General features: G+C 44.4%; 2 protein-coding genes across 5 annotated transcripts in view; both read left to right on the forward strand.

The window, feature by feature from the left end:
* The first annotated feature begins 69 nt into the window (after positions 1-69).
* ENTR1 (endosome associated trafficking regulator 1) lies at positions 70-7,187 on the forward strand. The gene is made up of 8 exons (XM_037879468.2): positions 70-223; positions 320-411; positions 512-889; positions 1,594-1,667; positions 3,657-3,768; positions 4,819-4,881; positions 5,762-5,901; positions 6,454-7,187. The coding sequence occupies exons 1-8, from the start codon at positions 154-156 to the stop codon at positions 6,545-6,547; spliced, it is 1,023 nt and encodes a 340-aa protein (XP_037735396.1). The 5' UTR covers positions 70-153; the 3' UTR covers positions 6,548-7,187.
* A 1,208-nt stretch (positions 7,188-8,395) lies between these two features.
* The window catches only part of SNAPC4 (small nuclear RNA activating complex polypeptide 4), a 32,604-nt gene continuing 15,449 nt past the window's right edge, over positions 8,396-25,550 (forward strand). Inside the window, exons 1-15 of one of the 4 annotated variants that reach the window (XM_043530276.1) lie at positions 8,396-8,410; positions 8,778-8,921; positions 11,832-11,872; positions 12,782-12,943; positions 14,046-14,171; positions 15,584-15,662; positions 16,292-16,373; positions 17,275-17,379; positions 18,719-18,791; positions 19,213-19,377; positions 21,005-21,152; positions 21,648-21,754; positions 22,414-22,508; positions 23,092-23,186; positions 25,250-25,335. In XM_043530276.1, coding sequence (XP_043386211.1) covers positions 8,783-8,921; positions 11,832-11,872; positions 12,782-12,943; positions 14,046-14,171; positions 15,584-15,662; positions 16,292-16,373; positions 17,275-17,379; positions 18,719-18,791; positions 19,213-19,377; positions 21,005-21,152; positions 21,648-21,754; positions 22,414-22,508; positions 23,092-23,186; positions 25,250-25,335 — 1,503 coding nt within the window. In that variant the 5' untranslated portion in view covers positions 8,396-8,410; positions 8,778-8,782. Of the gene's footprint in view, positions 8,541-8,777; positions 8,922-11,831; positions 11,873-12,781; positions 12,944-14,045; positions 14,172-15,583; positions 15,663-16,291; positions 16,374-17,274; positions 17,380-17,400; positions 17,832-18,718; positions 18,792-19,212; positions 19,378-21,004; positions 21,153-21,647; positions 21,755-22,413; positions 22,509-23,091; positions 23,187-25,249; positions 25,336-25,550 lie in introns of those variants that run through there. The other 3 variants (XM_037879461.2, XM_043530275.1, XM_043530277.1) reach the window with 3 other exon arrangements.

The following is a 25,550-nucleotide window of genomic DNA, read 5'->3' on the forward strand; positions in this document are numbered from 1 at the left end:
AATGACCCGAGGTGGCTGCTGGTTGGACCGTTCCAGGAAGGGCGGGCCCAGGCGGGGAATGGCCCCGCCTCCTGCCCCGCGGGGAGCCGACTGGCCGGCCTGGGGCCTCTCCAGCCGTTGCTGAGGGGGGGAGGCGGAAGCGGCGGCGGGGCCATGGCGGGTCACAACCGCGCCCCGGCCGGCGGCCCCCGCTCCCCTTCCCCGAACCCCCACCTCTGGGGCGGTGAGAGCCGGGAGGGGGGGCATGGCGGGAGGGGGGGTGTCTCCCCGGGCCCCGAGTCCGCGCCGCCCGGCTGACGCGCCCCCTCTCTCCCCGCAGGCGAGGAGCCCGGCGCGGCCAACCCCTTCTCCTTCAAGGAGTTCGTGCGGAGCCAGGGCCGGAGCGCGGCCCCGCGCGGCGCCAGCCCCAAGGTAGCGAGGGGGCGGGGCGCGGGGAGGGACGGCCGCGCGATTCTCCCCCCCCCCCCCCCAGCCAGCCCGCGACCCCCACCTGCGCCCTCTCTCCCTGCAGGGCGCCGCCGGGCCGCCGCCCCCCGAGGCCTCGGGGCTGGGCCTGCGGCTCCCGGAGCCGTTTTTCCCGGACCCCAGCGCCGGCGACACGCTGCTGGACGAGGAGGAGGCGGAGTGGAGCGGGTGTTACCAGCCCGCCGCCGTGGAGGAGCGAGCCCACTTGGCCGGGCCCCGGAGCGCCTCGCCGGAGCCCAGCGCCTCGGACTCCTTTTACTGCGACCGCCCGGACTGGTCGGGGCTGGAGGACTCCGCTCCCTGGCCGCTGGACGAGAGCGACCCGCTGGGCTACGCAGCTCTCGGGACCGGGGACTGGAGCCTGGCGCCCGGGGCGGAAGCCGGAGATGGGCGTTATCAGCCGCTGCCGCCCGCCGTCCGGGAGGTAGGCGGCTGAGCTCGTCTCTGATCGAGCTTGTAGAGCTCTTCCGGTCGGGGGAAAGTACTCGGAGCATCCCAGCCTCCAGCGCCGCACTCAGAAGCTTTCCCCGGCCTGAGGAGCTTCTCTCTCACCGGCAGAGAAGTTGGTCCAGTCAAAGATACTGCCTCGCCCACCTTGGCTTTCTCGTGTATAGTCCTGGTGGTTTGTGAAGTGCTGGAGCTTGAGTTTGCACCTCAGCATGTTACAGAAAAGTTATTTTAGGTCACCCTAAAGCAGGGGGTCTCAAACTGGGGGTCGGGACCCCTCAGAGGGTCACGAGGTTATTTCATTGGGGGGGGGGGTGGGAATCACAAGCTGTCAGCCTCCACCACAAAGCCGGCTTTGCCTCCAGCATTTATAAGGGTGTTAAATAAATTTAAAAACTTATAAAAAATTTTTTTATATATAAGGGGGGATCTTACTCAGAGGCTTGCTAAGTGAAAGGGGTCACCAGCACAAAAGTTTGAGAACTACTGCCCTAAAGGGTCTTTAAAATGTAACTTCATTGTCGCTGAAGTCTGTGCATGGTACCAAGGCAACTTGGCTTCAGAGTTGGATGAAATGAAGCCCCTTGAAATAGTTCTAAACTCTTCTTTATACATAAGCTAAAAGATCAGTACGATCACCAGACCATACATTCCTGATTTCTAATGAGAATTTTTCTGCAGCTACAAGAAGAAAATGCCAAACTAAGAAGCAAGATTAACCAGCTTCACTTCTTCTCTGAAATTCAGACAGACAAGTATGTATACTACAGCGGAAAAGAAATCATTAACTTAATAAATGAAGATGAAGTGCTGATATCCTTATACGTTGTAACTAAATGAAACGAGATTTGTGACAGTTTAAACCAGTGGTCACCAACCGGTCGATCATGATCGACTGGTCAGTCCTAGAGGATCTCCCAGTCAATCACAATCTCCGGTGGTGTTGCGGGGCTGCTGCTAAGGCAGGCTCCCTGCCTGCCCAAGCCCCTTCCGGAAGCAGCCAGCAGAAGCACTGCCCCTGCAGCTCCCATTGACTGGGAACGGGGAGCTGTGGCCAATGGGAGCTGCAGGGGCAGTGCTTGCAGAGAGGGGCAGTGCGCGGAGCCATGTGCCCCCCGCTCTCCCGCAGGGGCGCGTTGGCCGCTTCCGGGAGTGGTGTGGAGCCAGGGTAGGCAGGGAGCCTGCCTTAGTGGCAGCCATGCTGCACCACCAACCGGGAACCGCCGGAGGAAAGGACTGCCTGGCGGCAGGCTGTGTTCCCCACCCCGAGCCCCTTCCCGGAGCCAGCACCCCAAACCCCCTCCTGTACCCCAACCTCCAGCTCTAAGCCCCCTCTTGGAGCTTGCACCCCTCACCCCCTCCTGCACCTCAACCCCCTGCCCCAGGCTTAGTTCAGAGCCCCCTTCCACACTGCAAACCCCTTGGCCCCAGCCCTGAGCCTGAACTCCCTAGCAAACCCCTACCCTAGCCCGGTGAGGGTGTAGAAGAGCGAGCGATGGAGATTTGGGGGGATAGAGTGAGCGGAGCTTTGGGGAAGGGATGGGGTAGATCCTGGGTTGCCCTTAAATTCAAAAAGTGATCTTGGGTAAAAAGTTTGGAGACCACTGGTTTACACTATTGTATGACAACTTCACTACAGGGTTATTTCAGCTGAGAAACTTTGGCTTCTAAGAAATCAGTTGGATTTCCTTTTAGAAAGAAATCAGGGAAAGTAAGTAGAACGTTAATCTGATTTGGTGTTTTGTTTTTTTAATAATAATTGGAGCCAAATCCTGTGCTCTTTTTTAACCTATTCAACTCAGTTTGTCAATGAGGGCAAACTTGCCTATTGGAACACTTCAGAGTAATGTATTAATAATCCTTCCTTTGCTCCTGTGAGGCAAGTAAGTATTTTCATTTTACCAATAGAGAAATTGATGTTGGGGAGGTTAAGTGAATTTCCCCAGGTCACAGGTGAGTCAGTGACAGAGTTGTGATTAGAACTCAGGAATTTCTCTGTCCACTACACCATGCTGCTTCACATACTGAGGCAATTCACACTTTCCTAGAAATGGATTGTTACACAACCAACCACACCTCAGAATGGCTTGAAAAGCAACATAATAACAAGTATCAGGGGGTAGCCGTGTTAGTCTATATCCACAAAAACAACAAGAAGTCTGGTGGCACTTTAAAGACTAACAGATTTATTTGGGCATAAGCTTTCATGGGTAAAATACCACTTCTTCAGATGCATGGAGTGAAAATTACAGATGCAGGCATTATATAATGATACATAAAAGGAAGGGAGTTACCTCACAAGTGGAGAACCAGTGTTGACAGGGCCAATTCGATCAGGGTGGATGTAGTCCACTCCCAATAATAGATGAGGAGGTGTCAATTCCAAGAGAGGCAAAACTGCTTTTGTAATGGGCCAGCGACGCCCAGTCCCTATTCAAGCCCAAATTATTGGTGTTAAACATAACAACAGTGAATGGACTTGATGTGCAGAGATTCAGCTGCATAATTATCCTTGACGCTAATGGATGTTGAACAAATAAATCCCCTGAGGCCCAGCCTGGAAACCTAATTCTGGGGGTGGATTTTCTATAGTACATTAGAATGAACATTTTAGTCATACTGAAGCCTCTATCTAGGATGTTCTAAAAATATTGGACCCTTAATAGAATCTTCTTGCCTGAAACACTTTGTACTCTCTCCCACTGAATGCAAATAAAAATGCCTACTTTGTTCTCTTTAACAAGGGTAAAGAAGCTTGAAAAAAAACTAGAAGAGAACAAGATTAAAGAGCAAAAAGAGGCTCGGGATCTAGAAGCAATGGTGCAGCATGTAGAACAGAATCTCCAGTTGATGACTGTAAATATTTCTTTGTGTTCTTATAGTACAGAACCATGATCAGGGTTGCCATGTGGGTTTTTGTTTTCCCCCTCACACACTGGAGGAAGCATAAGCAATGCAGGTGGGAGGATGGTTCAGTAATGGTAACATTCTCTTTTCAACTCTGACACTTGTTCAACTTTTTCCCTTACATTATTCAGGAGACAAGTTATCTATCACTTTTCATAGTATCAAGTGTCTATTACTGACAGCACGTCTGAAGCAAGGGCTGCTAACATGAAAAGGAGCTGAGTTCCACTCCGAAAGTACCTCAGTTATACAGGAGTCAGGGCTTTGCATGACTGATTAAAGAATCTTAATCACTCATAAAAAAAAAAAGGCGTACTTGTGGCACCTTAGAGACTAACCAATTTATTTGAGCATAAGCTTTCGTGAGCTACAGCTCACTTCATCGGATGCATACTGTGGAAAATACAGAAGTGATCACTTTAGATAAGCTATTACCAGCAGGAGAGTGGGGTGGGGGGAGAGAAAACCTTTTGTAGTGGTAAACACCCATTTTTTCATGGTTTGTATGTATAAGAACATCTGTATTTTCCACACTATGCATCCGATGAAGTGAGCTGTAGCTCACGAAAGCTTATGCTCAAATAAATTGGTTAGTCTCGAAGGTGCCACAAGTACTCCTTTTCTTTTTGCGAATACAGACTAACACGGCTGTTACTCTGAAACTTAATCACTCATGTTCAGCTGATTCTGTGTAGCTTTCTGGAAACACCCAACTTACACACAATTTACAGATATTTACATATAGACATTGCCTGCAAGAAAGTTGGTATTTAAGTCATCTGTTTGTTTATAGTGAGTAAATTCTTTCCTTACTCAGAAGGAAGGAGATATATTGCTGCCTTGATCACTTGATAGGGAAGGGATGTAACATACCAGTCTTTGTTATTTTAGTCTCTTTGAGGTAGGGCTTATACATTCCTCTGTATGCGGAAAATGCATAGTGCATTCTGGGCGCTACCACAATATAAATATAAATAATCTTGGTATCTTTTATTTCAGAAACGGGCTGTGAAAGCAGAAAATAATGTTGTAAAACTGAGACAGGAAAATGCACTACTTCAGGTATGAATCTGTCCTCTCCTTTTTAAGGTTCTCTTACTGTATGAACTTCAAGTGAAAATACCTTGATATTTCAGAGTTTATAACAGTGCTAGTGGAAAAGTATTCACCTGTGGGTGAATCTTCTATAAAATGTCCTTGTGTTCTGATTGAACGTATATTAAGTCAATGTAAACCAAAAATTTCACAATTCCAAAGTTTAGAATTTGTGCGCCATGGGACCAGTAACTATTATGAGGCTTCTTATCCCACAGAATCTGAGATTTCTCACTTTCCATTGGCATAAACACTGACTTTTAGCCATGGTATGTTATATGTGATAGACATTAAAATCGTATTATTCTGATTAACCTCTTCCTCATCCCCAATGCACACTCTAAATTTGAACTGATTTTAGTGCCTTGTATCTTACACTGATAAGAGAAGACAGTAACCCCAACACCATCTGGAAGTCCAGATTTCTGATATCAAATATTAACTTCTGAATGAGTTGGAAAATCTACTACTATCAGAATTAAAGTTGAGTAAGGGAAGCAGCAGCAAGATGGTTTTCAGAATGAAGCAGATTTCAAGACTGCTAACTAGCAACCTGCCAGGGTTAGAAGCACATGGTGGGACTCTAGTACAGATGCTTTTAGGTCTGGTAAAGGCTTCCAAGGTTAGTCCTGGATCAGAGATCACATGAAGAATTTTGATCCCTGTAAGTGGAGACCATGATCTTGCAGATGGCACGAGTTCCTAATGGAGAGAGCCCTAAATTAGCCCCCCAAAAGTAGCATTTAAGTACTCATAGGAATTGTTTTCTTATGCCATTTTATATAATATAAATAAATGTGCATCTGCTCCAGGGAAATTGTTTATAATAAACTAAACTCTTCCTAAGGTTCAGCTGAAGAATTACAAGACAGAGAATGAAGCCTTGAAGACTGGCGAGTCTGCTAGTTTGGCTGTAGTGAAACAAAATGCAGATATTGCCCTGCAGAATCTTCTGAGAGTAATTACAAATTCACGCTCTTCAATAAAGTAAGTTCAGCTTTATAAAGAGAACAGTAAAATAAAGAACTTGTCCTAATAGGAGTCTATAGACTAAATGAAAATTACAGTACTGGAGGCTCTTCCACTGACATTCATGAGATCATGATTTTGCCTTTTGTTTACATTTTGAATTTCAATTTCACATAGCATGGAGGTGCAAACAGACTGTTCAGTTTCACTTTCTAGTTTCACTTACAGTAGCTCAGTGTTGCTATGTTTGTGTTGTGCACACACTGCAGGAAAATAATTATACGATTCAGATTTTTCACTAACTGTTCAAAATTAAGTCCATTTTTTGTGTAGTATTAAGCTTTTGTACAACTAGGGTTTTTAATTAACACTGTAAATATTAATCCTAAACTACCTAAATCTTTTACAGTGAATTTTGCAATTCAAGTGAACTGTTTTTCTTAGCAACTGAAATTGCATAAATGTTCTCTGATGTTCTTTGTCTCTGCATATCAACCCCTCTTCTGGTAACATTTCTTGTTACTTGTAATCTACCCTATCCTGTTCAGTATTCTGTTTTTTAAATTCCAGGCAACTGGTCTCTGGAGCAGAATCATTGCAGGTTGTTGCCGAACTCCTTAAATCGATAGACAGAATTTCTGAAATTTCAGATGATGGACCGTGAAAAAACCACTAAAGGAACTCAACCCCAAGAGTTCTGTTTACATACCAAAATCACTATTCAAAGATTGTTTGCTTCAATATTTAAAAAATGCTTTGTCTTAATATGCAACCTTTACCCTTAATGTTTTTATTGTGGGAGAACAGTTATGTACTGGTGTAGTATTACCCTTCCTTACATTGTATCAACAGTACAATGGCAGCCACTGGCTCTCCGAAACCTGATCCAGCAAAGCATATACTTTAAGTGCTTTGCTGGATTGGGACCTCAAGACCCAGCCTTCACTATTTGTGCATTGCAGTCTCCCATTCAAATGAACTGGAGCACTGGACTCAAAACACTATGCTCCTTGCATTTTCCCCTCATTCCCTCTAGTAGTGCTGCGTCAAAGTATTTTATAAATGCTAGGAGCAAATAAATCTTTTCTGTGGGTTTTTTTTTTGTTTTTGTTACTGCCATGAGTGGTGAGATAGGGGAAAATATTTTGAACTCTTGTATAATTAAATATGAAAATGAGACTACACCATACATAATACTTTAACAGTTTAAGTACTTCCTAAATATATTTAAAAATGGCTTTTTAATTGTATTAGGTTTTGTAACAATACTTTTTTAAAAAAGAAATTAAACTGCAAATACTATTGCCTTTTGTTGGTGATTCTTGGTGGTTTAAACAAAATGGTTTTCAGAAAATAAAAAATGATGGGTTCTTTTTTAAAGTGGAAAGAGAGTCACTTTGGTAGAGGTGAGGCAGCTGCTTTTGTGCAATGGACTACTTTCCAGAAAAAGTCCAGAACTCTGATCTAATACAATAGTGTATTCTGTCTAATATAGGAATTGAGCATAATGCGTATAAATATACCCAATAACTCAAATTTGAGCAGAAGTGAAACTATAATTACATATACCAACTTCAGGTGTGACTGAAACAATGGAGCTAACATTTCTTTGTGCAAAACAAGTGCCAATGAAATAGTAGTGACTGGAAAAATGGGGAAGTTAATATAGGTACAGTGTGAGAAGAAATTAGCATTTGGGAATTAGTAGTTACTCAAATTTGCAGTATTTATTTCCAGTGTTACTATGGCAGGTGCAGTGAAGGGAAGTGTAGGAAATAAAAGCGTATACTAGCTGCCGCACCCTACCTCAGTTGTTAACATTGAGGTGGGTGTAAGTGGCATTCGCACAGGGTAGTTCTGGAAAGACAGCAGCAAGGTCAGATCAGCAACCTCTTTCAGAGGCATCCCAGGTGGATGCTTTCCTTTATTTATATAAACCAGTTGTCTCCCGCGGGGAGCGGTAGTCCTCGCTTTAAGGCCAGACAAATGAACTACCAGCAGCACTAGCAGCTTCCTGGGGGCAGCAAGCGCCTGCCTAGGCATTTAAGCCCTGGGGTCCGGTTATTCCAGTCTGCTTCTGGCTGTGTGGCCGGTTACGATGCGTGGGCTGAGGCAGCCACCTCCATCCCCCTTCCTTCGCGGTGTAACAGGGGGCGGGGTGAGGAAGGCGGCCAGGTCCCCTCTGCTCTGGCTGCAGGGGCGGCCGCCCTGGCCCCTGCTGTTCCGCCTCCCGGGGCCGCGGGAGCCCTGGGCGAGCCCAAGACCAGGAAGAGGCTGGGTCTGGAGGAAACACGTGCTGGGTCACCGCCACCTCTGGGGGCGTCCACTCGCCGTGACCGCCTCCGCCCCTTCACGTGGCGGCATTCAGCCAATCAAACAAGTCTCCTAGGGGACAGGAAAAATGCCGCGGCACGTGATTCCTCAGCCCAGTAAAAAATCCCCCTCCCTTGGCACGTGACAGCCACACGTTTCCTCCCCCCCCCCGCACGTGATACCGGCCGTCCAATCAAGTTAGCTCTTGGGACAGGTGACCGTCTCCTAGGCACTGGGAGGGTGGAGCTAGCGCGGCTGGCGGGCCGGGAGGCGCTGAGGGAATCTCGCCTCCGCGGCCATGGCCCATTACCTGGGGCCGGCTGGGGACCTCCTGCGGGAGCGCGGTGAGGGGGGTGGCGCGGGCGGTGTGTGGGGTTGGGGCTTGTCCCCGGGGCGGGCTCCCGCGGGGCGGGCTGCAGGCTGGCTGCCCGGCCGTTACCTGGGGGACGCGCTCTGAGGCGGGGGGGCTGCGGAGCCCCTGCCGCCTGCAGCCACCCTCCCGCCCCCGGGGGAGAGGGGGGGCGGCGCCGCCCTGGCTGCAGGCGCTGCCGCTGACCCTTCTGCGTCTCTCTCTGTCTCAGAAGTCATGTCGCCTGTGGATTTACACGCGGAAAGAGAGAAAATCCGGCGGGAAATAGAGGAGCTAGAAAAGAGCTTGGACCCTGCTATCCCCAGTATCGAAGTCCTGGTGTCGGATTCCAGTCTGGACTCGGATTCCGACGTAGGTCCGTTCTCACGGCGTGAAGCCGTTTCTCTGATCTCTTACAGTTACTCTAGTTCTGCCCGAAAGATGTGTCCCGCGGCGTCTAGAGGCTGATCCTGAAGGCAGTGGCCTTCTCTCCTAATTGCATCAGGCTTGTGTGCAGGGCTTAAATGTTGTCACAGTGTTTCCTGCTAAAAACTGCTTGTCGGCGCCTGCTTTATAATTTGTGAAAGGCTTGTTTGGTACCTTGGGGGAAAATCAAATGTGACGTTTGTTTCTTGTGGGTGCTAGAAATCCAGTCGTTATCCCGTTGATCCTACAGTGGTCACGTGAAAACTCTGAGAATGTGAGGGTCTTGCTTGCATATTTTTAAAATCACTTTATATTATATACAAATGCGCTTTAGATTCATATATTTTACATATAGAAGGGACTGTCACGATCATATAGTCTGACCTCCTGCATAGCACAGGCTCAAGAACCTTTCTTAATTCCTGCATGAAGCCCGTAACTTCTGTTTGAGATATAGCATTCGATGAAGTGAGCTGTAGCTCACAAAAGCTTATGCTCAAATAAATTTGTTAGTCTCTAAGGTGCCACAAGTACTCCTTTTCTTTAGCATAACTAAAGGAGAACAGTCCTCTCTTGTATGATAGATTGGGTAGGATTTGAACCTGTGACCACCTGCATGCAAAACATGACACTTTGTACTTCTCTACTAAGCAATTGCACCTGTTAATCATTTTATAGAGATGTTTATACCATCTGTTTTTGCTATCAAATTGTAGTCCGATACCTGTGGTTTTCATTGCATCACATTACTTATGGTATGTCTATACTGGATCGGCGAGCAGTGATCGATCTAGTGGGGGTCGATTTATCGCATCTAGTCTAGATGCGATAAATTAACCACCAAGTGCTCTCCCGTCAACTCTGGTACTCCACCGGAGCGGAGCGAGAGGTGTAGGTGGAGTCGACGGGAGAGTGTCAGCAGTCGACTCACCGCAGTGAGTAGATCTAAGTACGTCGACTTCAGCTATGTTATTCACATAGCTGAAGTTACGTAACTTAAATCGACCCCCCCCCCCCCCCAGTGGAGACCAGGCCTTATCTAAGAGTCTTATTTCTGTGGCTCCTTTCCATGAAGAGCACACGTTACGTTACATCTGCTGTAAATATAACTGTACTGTATTTTATGTAAGATCAAAATTCTATGGTAGTGCTTTAAAGCTAAAGAAAAGGGAATGTGGAATAGGTAAAGGGGAGTAATAGACACTTGAAATGAATTAGCAAAAAGAAAAGGAGTACTTGTGGCACCTTAGAAAATTGATAAGGCAGAGGTTACAAAAAAGCTTTTTCCAAACTGTGGTGTCTACTGAGGAGAAAGTTCTTGTACCAGCAGTTGCCAGGTTTTGTGATGAGACAGATGAAGTGGGCAGTAGTTGAGAGGGAGGGGATTAAGGAGGCGCATGATCTGCCAAGTGGGCTAGAACCAGTCAGTGGAGTGTGTTACAAACAAGGAGGGCAATATTGAACTGGCTTATGGATTCAAACTGCTATTTTGGAGTGTTGCCAAAAGCTAAATCAAGCAGGTGTAAATAGTCATATTTTTTTTGTTATTCATAACTGGGGTGGGCATGTCTGTTCAGTGCAATACGCACACAAACCATCTGTCTTAACCTGCATCTGCCTGCATCTTTGTGGTGAGACATCCCTTTAGAAAAAGAACTGCAAAAAGTCTTAAGCCACCAGCTGCTACTCTGGGTGATCACTGTGCACATTCCTTCATTTTACTACACCCCAATTCTCCACATACCCAAGTACATGCTTACCTTTAGTGGTCTTATGGAGAACAAAAATGGAAGCTGTATTTATAGCTGAAGTCTGTGGGATTACTCATGTGCTTCTAAAGTTAAGCACATTCTTAAATGTTGCAGGATTGGAGCCCTAGTCTGCTTGGTTCTGCACCCTGGATTATTTGTTTATGTTGCTCACCATAGGAGCTGAGACATAGCTTAATTGCAACTCTAGTTGTTGAGAGATGTTCTTTCATTCTCCAAAGAAAAAAATGTCAGTGAATGGTGATTTATTGAAGTTTAGTCTTGGCAACCTTAACAGTGGCCTCAAATGTTGTTGGGTCAGACTTAAGAAATTATGTATTGTTCTGTTTTCTTGTGATCATCTTAGCCGGAAAGCTTTTGCTTTCAAAGCTCTTGTCATCTTTACATAAGAATGGCCATACTGGGTCAGACCAAAGGTCCATCTAGCCCAGTATCCTGTCTTGCAACAGTGCCCAATGCCAGGTGCCCTAGGGGGAATGAACAGAACGGGTAATGATCAAGTGGTCCATCCCCTGTTGCCCACTCATAGCCTCTGGCAAACAGAGACTAGGGACACCATCCCAGCCCATCCTGGTTAATAGCCATTGATGGACCTATCCTCCATGAGCTTATCAAGTTCTTTTTTGAACCCTGTTATAGCCTTGGCCTTCACAACATCTTCTGGCAAGGAGTTCCACAGGTTGGCTGTGCTTTTTGTGGAAAAATTACTTCCTTTGGTTTGTTTTAAACCTGCTGCCTATTAATTTCATTTGGTGACCCCTAAATCTTGTGTTATGAGAAGGAGTAAATAACACTTCCTTATTTACTTTCTCCACACGAGTCATGATTGTATAGACCTCTGTCATATCCCCCCTTAGTCGTCTCTTTTCCAAGCTGAAAAGTCCCAGTGTTGTTAATCTCTTCATATGTAAGCCATTCCATACCCCTAATCATTTTTGTTGCCTTTTTCTGAATCTTTTCCAATTCCAGTATATCTTTTTTGAGATGTGGTGACCACATCTGCACGCAGTATTCAAGATGTGGGTGTACTATGGATTTATATACCTTTTCCCGTAATAAAAAAAAAAATCTTATACTTCTGTTTCTAACAGATGATCTGGACGATGATGACTCAGATGCCCATACTGAAATGGTAATTCATCTTACTTAAAATGCATCATCCTATCTTTCTGATAATGGGGGAAGAACAAACAGAATTTCGTATGTCTCTAGGAGGCTTTTCACATTTTTACACCTAAAGGGAAATGTTGCACCTGAAAAGGGGAAAGTTACTGCTAAAGTTTTCATTTTTACAAGTCCTGTTACTGTTTTTTTCTGTGGAAAAATAAAACATTTTAATTAGAGATAATGTTTCCTGGAACTCATATTTAAAAATATTTGTATAACAGAGCACATACAAAGGGAACTTTCTTTGTGGGTCAGACCCAGTTGATGTTATTGCAGGGCTCACTGGAGTTTCATATCGGACTAGTTAGCTATTTGGATGTAGTGCACTTGCAAAAACAGAGTTCTGTTTCACCCACAATGTTTTTATTGAGTAGTTCATACTAAACTATCTCTAGACACTCTAGAAATCATGCATTTGGGGATAAATAACAGCAAAGGGGGAGAAATGAGATGAAGAGTCAGGAGCGTAGTTCTGGAAGGCTGGTTCATACAGCAGAGGGAGAAGGTCCTGGCATCAACAGCTGCAAAATTGTGAGACCGGCCAGAGAAGAGGCAAGTACTAAGGGCCTGATACTGCACCTGTAGAAGCCAGTAGCTACATTCCCATTGACTTCAATGGAAGCAAGTTCAGGTCCAAAATCAGTAGAGGACAAGAGAGAGGGGAAATAGACAAGGTTGATGATGTTGGCAGTGAGAGCACTAAAGAGGACAGCCGGGTTAGAGATGCACAGTTGTTTTCAGAAGGATTTACACAATATTCCTGACATTAATGGTAGTGGCTGGTTAAATTAAAATCACTGTCTGTCTGCTCAAAGCAAGCCTGGCTCTCTTCCCTTCTATCTGCTTAAATCACATTTATTTCACCTCACATCAGGAAGTAGAGAAAGAAGGGGGCAGTAGTGATGACGACGACATTGATAACAACCTCCCAGCAGACCCAGAAACATGTTTACAGATGAACCTCGTGTATCAAGAAGTTATTCAGGAAAAGATAGAGGAAGTCAACCTTCTGATCGCACAAAACAAAGAACAGCAGGCAGGTGGAACTTGGGAAAAATGTTCCTTGGTGCACAGTTGGGGTGTGATTTTTCTCCCATTCATATCAATGAGGGAAGAAGTCCTGCGGGTGTTTTTTAAATGGGAGTAAATTTGAGTCCTTGAATTGTGATTTATTTGGTGAATCATTTTCAAGTCTCTGGAACTTTGAAGATTTTATCAAGTATCAGCGGAGGGCAGCATGATCTGCAGAGTAAAGGAATCCTGTTGATTTTGTTTGTATACCAAGAGCCTGATCCTGGGAATCATGTGAGTGGCTCCATTAACTTCAGTGGAACTGCTTATGGATTGTAAGGATTGGCAAGATCGGGCCCTAAATCTGGGTTTAAAATGACTTGCAAAACCTAATATGAAGAGAGACTTTTTTTAATGAAATCCTGTTTTAGGGGTCTGTTTTCACTGGGCTATTTAATTTAATTTAAAAAAAAAAAAAAAAAGCATTCAATTGATGAGTTACAAACTTCCAAGCAGCGTTTTCCTAATGTAGGAGAAGCACTAACATTACAGTAAAAATGAAGCCAAATGAAGCTAAAGTGAGTGAAGCTTTAAAAAAAAAAAAAAAAAAAAGAGCATCAATGTGGGAGGTAAACTAGACTTTTATTATAATTGGTACCATGTGGGTAAGGAATTTCGTTTTAAAGTAGATTGCACAGAACTTTTCAGAAATAACACCTTGATAGGCCCTATGGATAAAACTAAGATAGGGATATTAATCTTCACAATGCAAACACGTTTTTTGGTGGGTTTTCTATTATGGTTTTGGACACTTCATTCCTTGCCATTGGTGATTTTGACACGTAGCACATGTATGTAGTTAGGTTTTTTTGCTTGCACTGGGATGGTGACAGCTAGATTTTTGCTCATTACAAGCAAGTTGCTCTTGTCTCTATTTTGCATTGGTCCACTTGGCAGTTACATAGGAAATTTGCCAGGTTGCAGAAACTACAATTAAAAGATAAGGTAATTGGGGCTTAGCCTGGGATATGCATAACAGCAGGGCCGCTGGCTGGCTGAGTTTGAGGTGGAATCATTTAAAAGTCTCTGTGAAGTGTATGGTTTTCAATTAATGATTTGTATTGTAGAAAGAAATTATGTGTGAGGTTGGTGGTCCAAAGATGACGAAGGCAGGAGATGGTAAACTTCTACCACTGAATATGTTCTTGGGCCATTTTATGAAGCCGTACTTCAAGGATAAAGTATCAGGAATTGTAAGTATAATTAAATACATACTACGCTCATTATTCCAGTGTCATTTAGCCTTAGTTTGTTACTTGCACTCCCTCTTGAAATGAACATTGCTGAATGCTAAGGTCATTGCATCTAAGTTTTCAATGGGTTTTGTTTATTTGTTTGTTTTTCCCCTGATTTGAGATAGAGACTTAGCTTATCGTTTGCTTGCTAGTTTTTTGCCTATCAGACTCTTAAGATATAAAAGACTGGGAAATGTCTTGTTTGTCCGTCCGTCCCCCCGTCCGTCCCCCAACAAAATTCTGGCTTATACAGCATCCAGAAAACAAAGGAGTGCCTTTAAAATATATGTTCATAACCATTCTGTTATAAAATGCATGTGACCTGGAAGAGGATTCTGGGTAATAGCATGGAAATTTACCCACCAACCTTTCTAGGCACAGCACAGTATGATGTCAGGTAAGTGCCAAGCTGTGACTTCTTTGTTTTGTTACCTCATCTTCCCAGCCCAACCCCCAGTGTCTGTTTCACCCACCTGTTCCGTCCTGACTGTCATGTAAACTGAGCTCTCTGAGGCAAGGGCTGTCATCTCTGTTTCATAAGAACAGCCATACTAGGTCAGACCAATCGTCTATTCAGCCCAGTATCCTGTCTTCCGACAGTGGCCAGTGCCAGGAATGAACAGAATAGGGCAATTATCAAGTGATCCATCACCTGTTTTCCAGTCCCTGCTCCTGGCAGTCAGAGGCTGGGGACACCTAGGGCATGGGGTTGCATCCCTGACTGTCTTGACTAATAGCCATTGATGGACCTATCCTCCAAGAATTTATCTTTATTCTTTTTCGAATCTAGTTATAGTTTTGGCCTTCACAACCTGTCAGTGCCACAGTTACGTATCTTAGCCCACTAGGGCCTGACCTCGGTTGTGGTTACTGTAATACAAATAATAACTGCTCTTCGTTTATGAATCCTTATCCAAAATGGTCACACATTTTTTTTTGAATTGGAGTGGGCAGGTGTCGCATACGTACCATTACCCAAAGTGCTCTTCAGCCCAATTCCCAGCTGGTGTGAGACACTCAACATGGATGAGTGGACTGAGCGCGGGGTAGAAAGAAAGGAACTCAAGAGTTCTCGCCTTACCTGTGCCACTGACTTGCTTGGTAGTCTTGGGCAAATCACTTAACTTCTCACTCCCTTAAGATCCCTATTTATAAAATGGGAATAAAGCTGCTTGCATGCCCATCCCTCATGGAGTTCCTCTGAACTAAAGTTTGTAAAGTGCCCTGTGCAGTGGGAGAGTGTGAATGCACAGGGTTGAATTGTTGAATCTGTTTTATAGCAGTGCTGGTGTCAGAGCTCTGGGAATGAGCTGAATTCTCAATAAAAATGTAACATCTATGCTGTATCTGACATCTCTGATCTTTGCTAGGGCCCTCCTGCCAATGAAGATACCCGAGAAAAGACAGCCCAAGGCATAAAATCCTTTGAGGAGCTGCTCATAAAAAAGTGTAAGAAACCTCCTGTCTGTGTGCGCTGCTCCATGTTCTGTAGTAGGCTTGGCAAACTCACTGAGGTTTTCTGCATCCGCTTCCTCCTCGTTTTTCTTCATTGTTCACATTGTTATGCGTTGAAGCCACCAATGCGCCATGGAAATGGTGCAGACGCTAAAAGTAAATGGGACTGCTCTGAATTATGCTAAACTCTGCTAGCCTTGAATGTTGGCATGGCTGATAGAAGGCTCTTCCCTTCCCTTGCATCTGCCCTGACACATTGCATGTTAAATTGTGCGGCTGTCCTATTAGCTCACACAAGCTAAGCAGGGTTGTGCCAGGTCAGTACTCCGATGGGAGCACCTAGATGTTACGAAATTAGTGCTAGGGATGCAGTAGGTGACGCTCTTCCATGAGCTGGGTCTCGCATCAAGTTGGCAATGGAACCAGGAATAGAACCCAGATTTTCTGTTTCTTTGCCCCTCTAGGCACAGAGGGGACCAGCAACAATCTAGGCATAATGCACATGGACCTTTCCAAGAGACCCTGGGGATACTTTGAAGTGGTGGTTGAAGCCAGTGGGTTTGCTTATTGGAGGTGGCCTTGTATTAGTGACTTTGTGCCCTCAATCTGTGTTTTGTCCCCAGGGAAAAGCAGAGAGAAGAGCCTGCTGAACAAATCAGTAATAAGTGACCGTTTGCAGCGTCTGCTTCAGCCAAAGTTACTGAAGTAAGCAAAGCATAAGTCCCATTGCTGCTAATGAAACAAGTGTATTCTGGGATTTAATGGCTGGTTAGGCAGTGGGGAGGAGAGTGACTAAGAGCTGTTATCATTTCCACCTCCCTTCTCTCAAGTGCATGCCTTGGCACAGTTACTGCCACCTGCAGTGAGGTTACAAAGCACAGCAGGGCGAGGGTTGTGTGTTTGGGCCTGGGATGGTCAGCCTGTGACTGTAGGGAGCATAGGTCAAGATATGAATGACTCAGTGATTTATATTGCCGGTAATTAGCAGGTTGGGAGTTCACTTTTATATCTCAAAAGTACCAAGACATTTCCTAGCCGTTCAGCCCTTCCCATTAATATAATTGGTATGGCCTAAAATCCTGTTACAGGAACTGTGACGTTTGGGCTTGGAGGGCTAGCGTGTAGCCCTTGAGCCCTAGCTGTGCATCTTAGAATAAACTGAACAGCATGGCAGCAGATTCTTGTTCCTACTCAGTATCTCCCTGCACTGGGCTCCTGGGGGGATATGGCTTGTCTGAACCATGGACCTGGCACGCTTCTCTATGTCTGCGGCCGCAGCAGCCATGCAGATCTTCTTAGATCCAACTTGCGGGAGGTGGGGAAAGCACTTGGTCTGTCACCTGTTCTGTAGATTAGCGCTTGGTCTAGATGAGGAGGCAAAGCATGAGCAGTGGGTCTGCTATGTGGAAGTGTGTCTGGTTGGGGGCTGTTTTCTGGAAGGTGGGGACAAATGCAAAGCGTTGGATTTTGAAATAAGCTCCTTGGAATAAGGATGGCAGAAGAAAGAACCCAGCTTTTGGGTCTGCCAACTTTAACACTATCTTATAGCACTTACCCTTGCTTCTGTTTAGTCATGTTTAATAATCTTGGAAATGTCCTTAAACAGGCTCAGCTATTTGAATCAGAAACTGGAAAAAGCCAAGAGTGAAATGGAAAAGAAGATTTTGGAAAAACAAGTCAAAGAAGCAGAGCGTGAAATAGAGGAGATCAAGTGAGAGGATTATATTCTGCGTGAAGTGGACACTATCTCTTCTAGGGATTCCCCCCCCAAAAGACATTTGTAAAGCTCAAACACCAACAGACTTAAGCTGGGAAAACCTTGCCTTATTCTTGTTTGCAAACGATTCCAAAAACAGTGTTCAAACCTTCCAACGTTGTTCCAGAGCCCTCACTCCTCAACTATTTGGTAGCAGTGTTGTAGAGTGTTTTGGGTATTAATATGCAAATGTAGGCATCCCGCTTTGTCTAATCACTTCTGCCTCCAGTACTGAAGTGCTGCAATCAAAAGCTTTTAGTTTAGCTGCGTTGAGGTTAGGAATTCAGAGCCATTTGTAAAGCTTTGGGCACTGCTTTGGATGCACTGATGTTCTGTATAGTGCATTTCAGAATTGTGGTAGAGTTAAACTCCTATAAAGTGAGCGTCAAGGATCTATGTGTGTTAAGGTACATGTGTGTGTGAATTTGCCTCATTCAAATAGGTGCCATTTGGGCTTGTCTAAATTATAAAAATTAACCGTTTGTAGCCAACACTTTTCTGCATTCCTGTCATCACCGCTATTGCGAAGTATATTAGTGTGTCACCTTAGGGCATTGTCACGTCTGGGTGCTGTGAAAGGAAAATACAGTTTATACACAGGTTAAGGTACTCTCTTAGAGATACTCTAAAGTCCATAAGAGGATTTAGACACAAGTCTAAGTTATACGGTAGGTGTATTACAGCTTTGGCAGCTATGGTATACTAAGGGAGTTAATTAGTGTGTGTACCTATTATCATTTATTTGTGTTGTTGTGGTAGCTAGGAGCCCTGGTCATGGACTGGTCCACATTGTGCTAAACACAGCATGTCCTGTTAATCACAAAGCGTTGAGGATTTTTTTCCAAGGGGCCTGTGGGAATTAGGGAACCAACTTCTATTGGAATTCAGAGAGAATTGGGAGTCTGAAGCCCTTAGATCCCTTTGTCTTCATTATAGAATGATTTCCAATCTCGTGTCGCTTCAGTCCCATACAACCTGTCTCATGACATGCTGTGAGCCTAACAAACACAAGTGCTTACCTTCTCTTGCTGTTTGCTGGCGGGCCTTGATGTTACCAAAGGAAGTATCTGTCCCTAGAAAGCCTGTATTGTGCAGGTGTGCCGGGGTGGGAGAGGGAAGGCAAACAGATGAAGCAAATGCCAGTGTCAGATCATCTTAACAATGATTAAGAGCCTGAGTCTCTACACCTCCCATTGAAGGCAATGAGATTTGGAGGTGTACAGCGCTTTGCAAGATTAGGCATAGAAAGAGATCCAGTGGTTGATGTGATCATGTCTTCTTCCCCCTACTTTAGCCATCTGCCAGAGGAGGCCTTATTAGGAAACAGACTGGATGAGCATGACTGGGAGAAGATTTCCAACATCAATGTAAGTTGGTAGACCAATTACTTAGACCCAGATTCTGCCTCCCTTCCTCTCCAAGTTGCCCCATTGATTTCAGTGGGACTAGTTGTGAAATAAAGAACTACTTTGGGTGGACAAGGGAGGTAGAACCCAGCCTTTAGCACTTCACGCTTTTCAAAGGGCTGCAACCCAAACCATGATTAACTTCCAAATATCCATCTGGGTTCAAAGTGGGAGGGGACAGGTTTGAGATTTGGCATTGTGGAAGGGATTCAAAAGTTAGGTGCCAATGGAAAATACCCAACTCTTTACACCAAGATTATAACAGCAAAATATATTTGAAAATTTATTTAGGAAATAAGCCTTTTGCATCAATCTCACTCAGTTTGCTAGGATATTTCGGTAATGTCTGCAAGGCAGAGCCAATCTGTGTTATTTCTCTTAGTTTGATGGAAGTCGCAACGCAGAAGAGCTGAGGAAATTCTGGCAGAACTGGGAGCATCCGACCATCAACAAGAGGGAGTGGAATGAAGAGGAGATAGAGAAGTTAAAGGAAATAGCTGCGAAACATAATTGTCTGGATTGGCAAACTATAGCCCAGGAGCTTGGGGTAAGGTGCTCCCCACCATGAACCAAATATTTATTTGAGGCGTAGGGTTAGATTTGAAAATAATGCAGTCCGTGCTGAGAAGTGGCTTGCAGTGATGAGTGTACTGTAGGGTGCTGTTTTGAAAAAGGAAGTTCATTGTAGTGCTCAGGAAATGGATAAACCAAGTGAGTCCTAGCAAGGCATAGTGTAGGCAGGTGCTATATGCAGACCTCCCCGCACATACTCCTCCATTCTGACCTCTAGCATTTCTGCTGTTCTAGTTCTGGGCCTTTCTCCAATAGGTAAGACACCAGTTGTGTACTGGCATTGCATAAGGAATATTTCTGCTAGAACATCCAGCGGAGTTGAGGCTGAGATCACCAAACTCCTGGCACTTACAACTAAAATCAGAGGTGAAAGACGGATATTTGCTCTCAGCAAGTTTTCTCTTTATTGTATACCCTCTTGCTGCTTGAGGAAAATGTAAGCCAGAAACCATGCTAACAAATGCTTTTGTGAGGAAACACTCAAGGGAGCATAACCAAAACCTCTTAACTTGTTCACTTTCTAGAAATTGAAGCAACCAGAAAAACGTTTCCCTTCTTGACTCTAGTGAATGTGGGTTTTATGAACACTTTATAGGCATGTCAACGCACACTCCAATCTATGCAGGACTTTTTCCAGGCAGTGTCAATTGAAGGCTAACAGTGTGTAACTGCCCCACTTGGGTGGCAATAACTTACCATTTGTACAGCAGCAGGGAACTCCTTGCACCATGGTGTCCAGTTCCAGTGTCGACACTTTAAAAAGGATGTCATAAAATTGGAGAGGGTTGAGAAAAGTCGTGGTCTGGAAAACCTGCCGTACAGGGAGAGGCATAAGCTGAATTTCTTTAGCTTCTCAAAGAGAAGTTTAAGTGGTGACTTTGATCAGTTTATGTGGGGAGAAGAGTTCTGAAAGATGGCTCTTCAATCTAGCAGACAAAGGCATAACAAGATCCAGTGGCTTGGAAGTTGAAGCTAGGCAGATTCAAAGAGAGAAACAAGGCACAACTTTTTAATGGAGCGTAATTTACCGGTGGGACAATTTACCGGTGGGACAATTTACCAAAGGATATGGTGGATTTTCCATCACTTTAAGTCTTTAATCAAGATTGAATGTCTTTCTAACAGAGATGTTTTAGCTCAACCACAAGGTCGGGGCTTGATGGAGAAATTGCTGTGAAGCTCTGTGTCCTGTGTTATGCAGGAGATCAGACTAGATGACCATAATCAGCTCTTCTGGCCTTAATTTGTGAAAGGAGGAAAGATAACAAATCAGCGAGAGCTGGTGTTGGATCATTAATTGACAATGATTATAATCACTTCACTGTCATCTGGTTCTCCCTTCTGTGTGCTGTATACACTTGTTATCGTGGTTGTCTTAAACTTGAGTGACAAGCTCTTTGAGTAGGGACTGTCTTTTCATTGTGTGTAGTGCTTAATACAATTGAGCCCTTGTCCCTGACTGGCACTACTGCAATATTAATAATTAAAAGGACTGGATTTGAACCACCACAGGTTCATGCCAGAGCCAGATTGATTCAGCCCTCTCTTTCCTAGGTCAAAATGCCCCTTGTGATCTAAGTAACTTTTGTTCTTTTATTAAGACAAACCGAAGTGCATTCCAGTGCCTGCAGAAGTTTCAAGCCTACAACAAAGACTTCAAGAGGAAAGAATGGACAAAGGAAGAGGACCAGATGCTTCTACAGCTCGTTCAAGAAATGAGAGTAGGAAGCCACATACCTTACAAGAAAAGTAAGTGATCTCCAGGGCAACCCCCTCCCTTGTACTCACGGAGCCCGAGTCTCCAAGGTCTTGTTTTCAGTGATGTTCCCAATGTGCGATGCACTTTCCAAATACAAAAGGTGACATGGTCCCTGTTCTGGAGAGGTGGAGTTAATTTCATACAATCCTTGGACTTTCCTCCTTTAATTTAAAAGGCTCATCTGCAGTCATGATACCTGGTGCCAGGAGTCCATCATATCTTCCAAGGATGGATGTGGTCAGTACTTGGATGCAAAACCTCCCGAGTGCTGCAAGGTTTGTTGTTGGGAGTGGTGTATGTTTGTAATACGCATGATTCTAGTATAAATGGTAACACTTCTTAGACACTGTGTGTTCTCGGTTTTTGTTACATGCCAGTTGTGTTTGAGAAGTTAAATATTTAAGTCATAACTACAATGTGCTTTAACAAGAATGCTAGAAGCATCGTATTAAAAGCAGAATTTAAATATTTCTTTCAATTTCTAGTTGCTTATTACATGGAAGGAAGAGACTCTATGCAGCTAATTTACCGCTGGACAAAGAGTGTGGATCCCAGCCTAAGGAAAGGATTCTGGACACCAGAGGAAGATGCTGTAAATTCCTTTATCTTTTCTCTAGTGCTAGAAAAATGACCAACATGCAATCTCTGCTGGGTTCATTAGTGAAACGTTAACTTTAATTAGTGTTCTATGGACACTTGACTGTCTTCACACATTATCCAGGGACAGAAGCGGGTCGTGATTTCTATTACAAGGATGGCATAGGTGCTATACAGACCCAGAGGTAGATGCATAACTCTCCCCTGAAGAGCTTCCAATTTGCTCTGACCAAATTTCACTAGAGCTGAAATGCCAAGTCTTACTTCTCTTTCTCATGCACTAGACCAGTGTAGCAGTGTTTTCATTTGAAAATGAACTTTGGTAAAGTAATGGGTATTATTAAAAATAAAATTAATTTTATCATTGCTGATCCTTGGAGTTACTCAGAGGGGTCATGCCAGATAATTTATGCCCCCAAATTAAAGTCCTCCTGTGATGGATCTTTATTTGCTGCTTCGTCTATGGGGGTGGGGAGGGAGGGGGGGTGGGTGTGATTGGGAGGGCACAGACCTAATGGAGGCAGAATTAATTAAAAGCAGGGTGTGATGCATATAGCTAGGTAATTCCCAAAAGATTCCAGCCAGTGGAGGCTTGTTAGCTTGGAATGACTTGGATGCGTTACCGCCTAATTTTTCTTTGTGTAATTCATGTAGAAGTTGTTGGCAGCAGTTGCTAAGTATGGAGAGCGTGACTGGTATAAAATTCGGACAGAGGTACCAGGAAGGAGTGATGCTCAATGCAGAGACAGGTCCGTATAGTGACTAAAGGAATCTTGCTTCCAAGTTCTCTCCTTTGTAACAAAGATGCAGCATTTTAAAAAAAAAAAAAAAAAAAAAGGATTTTTACAATACGTGCACCTAGTTCCTCTATGCACCTTTCACAAATAAAAACCTTCAAAACCTATATTCTAAATAGAACAGAGGCCAGAAGGAATCTCAGCATATCCCCTCCCACATTTTCACTATTTGATTATTCTATGCATGTCTATGAAAAGTCTAGTTAGTGACTCTTGTGATCTGTCACAGATGTGGGGAGTTAGAAGTGCTCAGCACCTTCCAGGATTAGGCCCTAAATTAGCAATTGTGCCTGAAGGTATCTAGTTTTGTGTTGCCTTCACTACTACTCAATTGAGAGTCCTGGGATCTTTGAGAACCAAGGACTTGCATTACCAGCAATGGCTCTGCAGTGTCAAGGATACAGGTATGTGGGACTACATGGGGAAGGAAGGGGTCCACTGATTTTACTCTCTTCATTTAACTTTAGAAACATGTCTCAAGAAAGAGAACATTTAATCCCGTTAATCTTTTGTATCAAATCTTTTAATTTTCTAGGTATTTAAATGCATTACACCACGACGTAAAGAAAGGCAGATGGAGTTTAGACGAAGAAGAAAAGTTAATTGAACTGGTAGAGAAACATGGTGTGGGTAAGTTTTCACTGTGGCATGATCTTTAAGGGCTTGTAATGGTTTGAGCTCCCCCCCCCCCCCCCCCCCTCCCAATTTCATTAAAATCCTGCAGTTGGTACTGGAGAGCTTTGCAATATGCATTTCTCAGTAAGAAGCAATCTTCCATGTATGGTATGGCCTGCATGTAGTGATCTCTGGAAGAGGGAGACTGTTTACATAAAGAAGTCTTGAGTTGTTTCTGTGCAATATGCAGTCCTGGTTACAGAAACCCTCTGCTTGTGAAGTTGACCAGTAGAGGGGGAAGAATTCTATAAATGGGCTCCCCGTGCATCATTCTCTTTCAGGATAAGATCTTATGGCAGTACAGAAGCTTTGGGCAGGCAGCTATACACTTTCCTCTTCTAATAGTAATTACTGGAAGGGAATCTTCTTTCCTGCTTCTAACACCAGCTACAAGTGTATAGCAAAGAGAAGTTGAGTTGGAGCACAGGTCTGGGAACTAGGGATTCCTCTAGTTTTGGTCCAGCTCTGAAACTGACTCTTCGTGGCTTTGGACAAGAAATTACATAACATTTGTATAGCACTTTTCATTTGGCTCACATCCAGTCTTGTGTTCCTAAAGCTCATGCTTCAGGGCTTTAGCTGGCCACCTGCAGGGGTCAGGAAAGGATTTTTCCCCATCTCCCCACAACGTAACTGGGTTTTTTTGTGGTCTCCTTCCTCTGAAGCATCAGGGATGGCCACTGCAGGAGGTGAGACATGGATAGGGGGTAGGGCATGGCCCTGAGGTGGCACCAAGCATTGTGTTTCTCTCAGGTGCTTGGCTGCCTGGCTCTTGCTCACATGCTCAGGGTCTAACTGATCACCATATGTGGGATCGGGAAGGAATTTCCCCCCAGATCACATTGACAGTGACCTTGTTTGTTTGTTCTGGGTTCCTCTGCAGTGTATAGGTTGTTCCTGGAGAGTTTTGAATTAGCAAACTACTCACTCACTAATCACTCGCCAGGATTATCTGGGTATATCTCCTTTCCTTCTCGTTGTGGGGGCCCCGGGTGCCTCTGTCCCTCCTATTCTCTGCCTGTGGCACAAAATGGTTTAGTCTTCTGTGAGCTGTAATGCTTTGGTCTAATTTTGGTGGCTGGATTTAGTGTGTGGGTGGCTGGTGGTTGCCTATGCTAGACAGGATAACAGACTAGATGATCTGGTGGTCCCTCCTTACCTTAAACTCTGACTATGTGTGAAAAGCACTTCCTTTAAAAATCACACTGCTTTCTGAATGTTGGCCTACTCTTGACGCAGGTAACTCCTTGGATTACTGGAACTGAAAGAGATTAGAGAGAAGAACAGTCACCCACTTTTCTAGTTTATGTACTTTGCGCATTTCACAGCACTTTGCATATAGTCCATTTCAGCTTCCCTGTGTAGCTGGTCAGTTTCCTCTATCAGGGCCTTTCACAGAGAGGCATGGGAGAGAGAACTTTTTAAAAGTAATACAATGTGATCATAAAGCCAAAAAAAACTGGCTGGGAGCTCAGGGCAGGTGTAGGATCTGAAACTAGTTGGAATTTTTCTTAAATTGACCAGACTTCAAACTGACGTCCCTCTTTTTTTAATCCTTGTGTAACCTCTGTCTGGTAGGCTGTATTCTACATGTTGCTGTGAAGGAAGTTGAGGCGCAGAGGATCGGATTCAGGAACGCACATAAGCATGTGTTTAAGTCCCCTTGACGTCACTGCTTAAAGTTAAGCGTGTTCTTGTCTGACTTCCTGAACTGGTACCAGAGGTTTTGACTTGCCTAAGGTCAGCCAGCACATCTGTAGCAGACCTAGACACAGAAGCTAGATCAGTGTCCAGATATAATGATTTAATAACCTATAACCTCTTCAGAATTAGCATTTTGAGGGATACTCTGATGCCTGATTTTTCTTAAAAGAATTACTATTCAGTGAAAAAAATCTTAAATAAAAATCTTCCTGAACAGTATAAATCCAATATTATCTGGAGGCTAATCTGGTGAGAGAGGGACTTGCTTTCCTTAATTTAAGATATTAACATGGCCCAACTATTTATCTCCTTAGGTCACTGGACCAAAATAGCTTCTGAATTACCACACAGAACTGGCTCCCAGTGTCTAAGCAAATGGAAAGCCATGATTGGGGCTAAGGTATTGTAATTCTCTGATCTGGTGCAATGGGTTATGTTCCTTTTCCTTTGTAGTAATCAAATGACCTGTTTAGAAGTAGAACATCCTTCTATGCTGTAGACCCATCTTATTTAAGAAAAGACTGGGAAAAGTCAATCTGACTCGGGTCAGTGAGCATTCAGGACCCAGGTCCTAGGACCCTGTTAGTGGGGTGGGTTGGAGCCCAAGTCCTACTG

This window comes from Chelonia mydas, chromosome 16 (assembly GCF_015237465.2).
Source record: "Chelonia mydas isolate rCheMyd1 chromosome 16, rCheMyd1.pri.v2, whole genome shotgun sequence".
Lineage (NCBI taxonomy): Eukaryota > Metazoa > Chordata > Testudines > Cheloniidae > Chelonia > Chelonia mydas.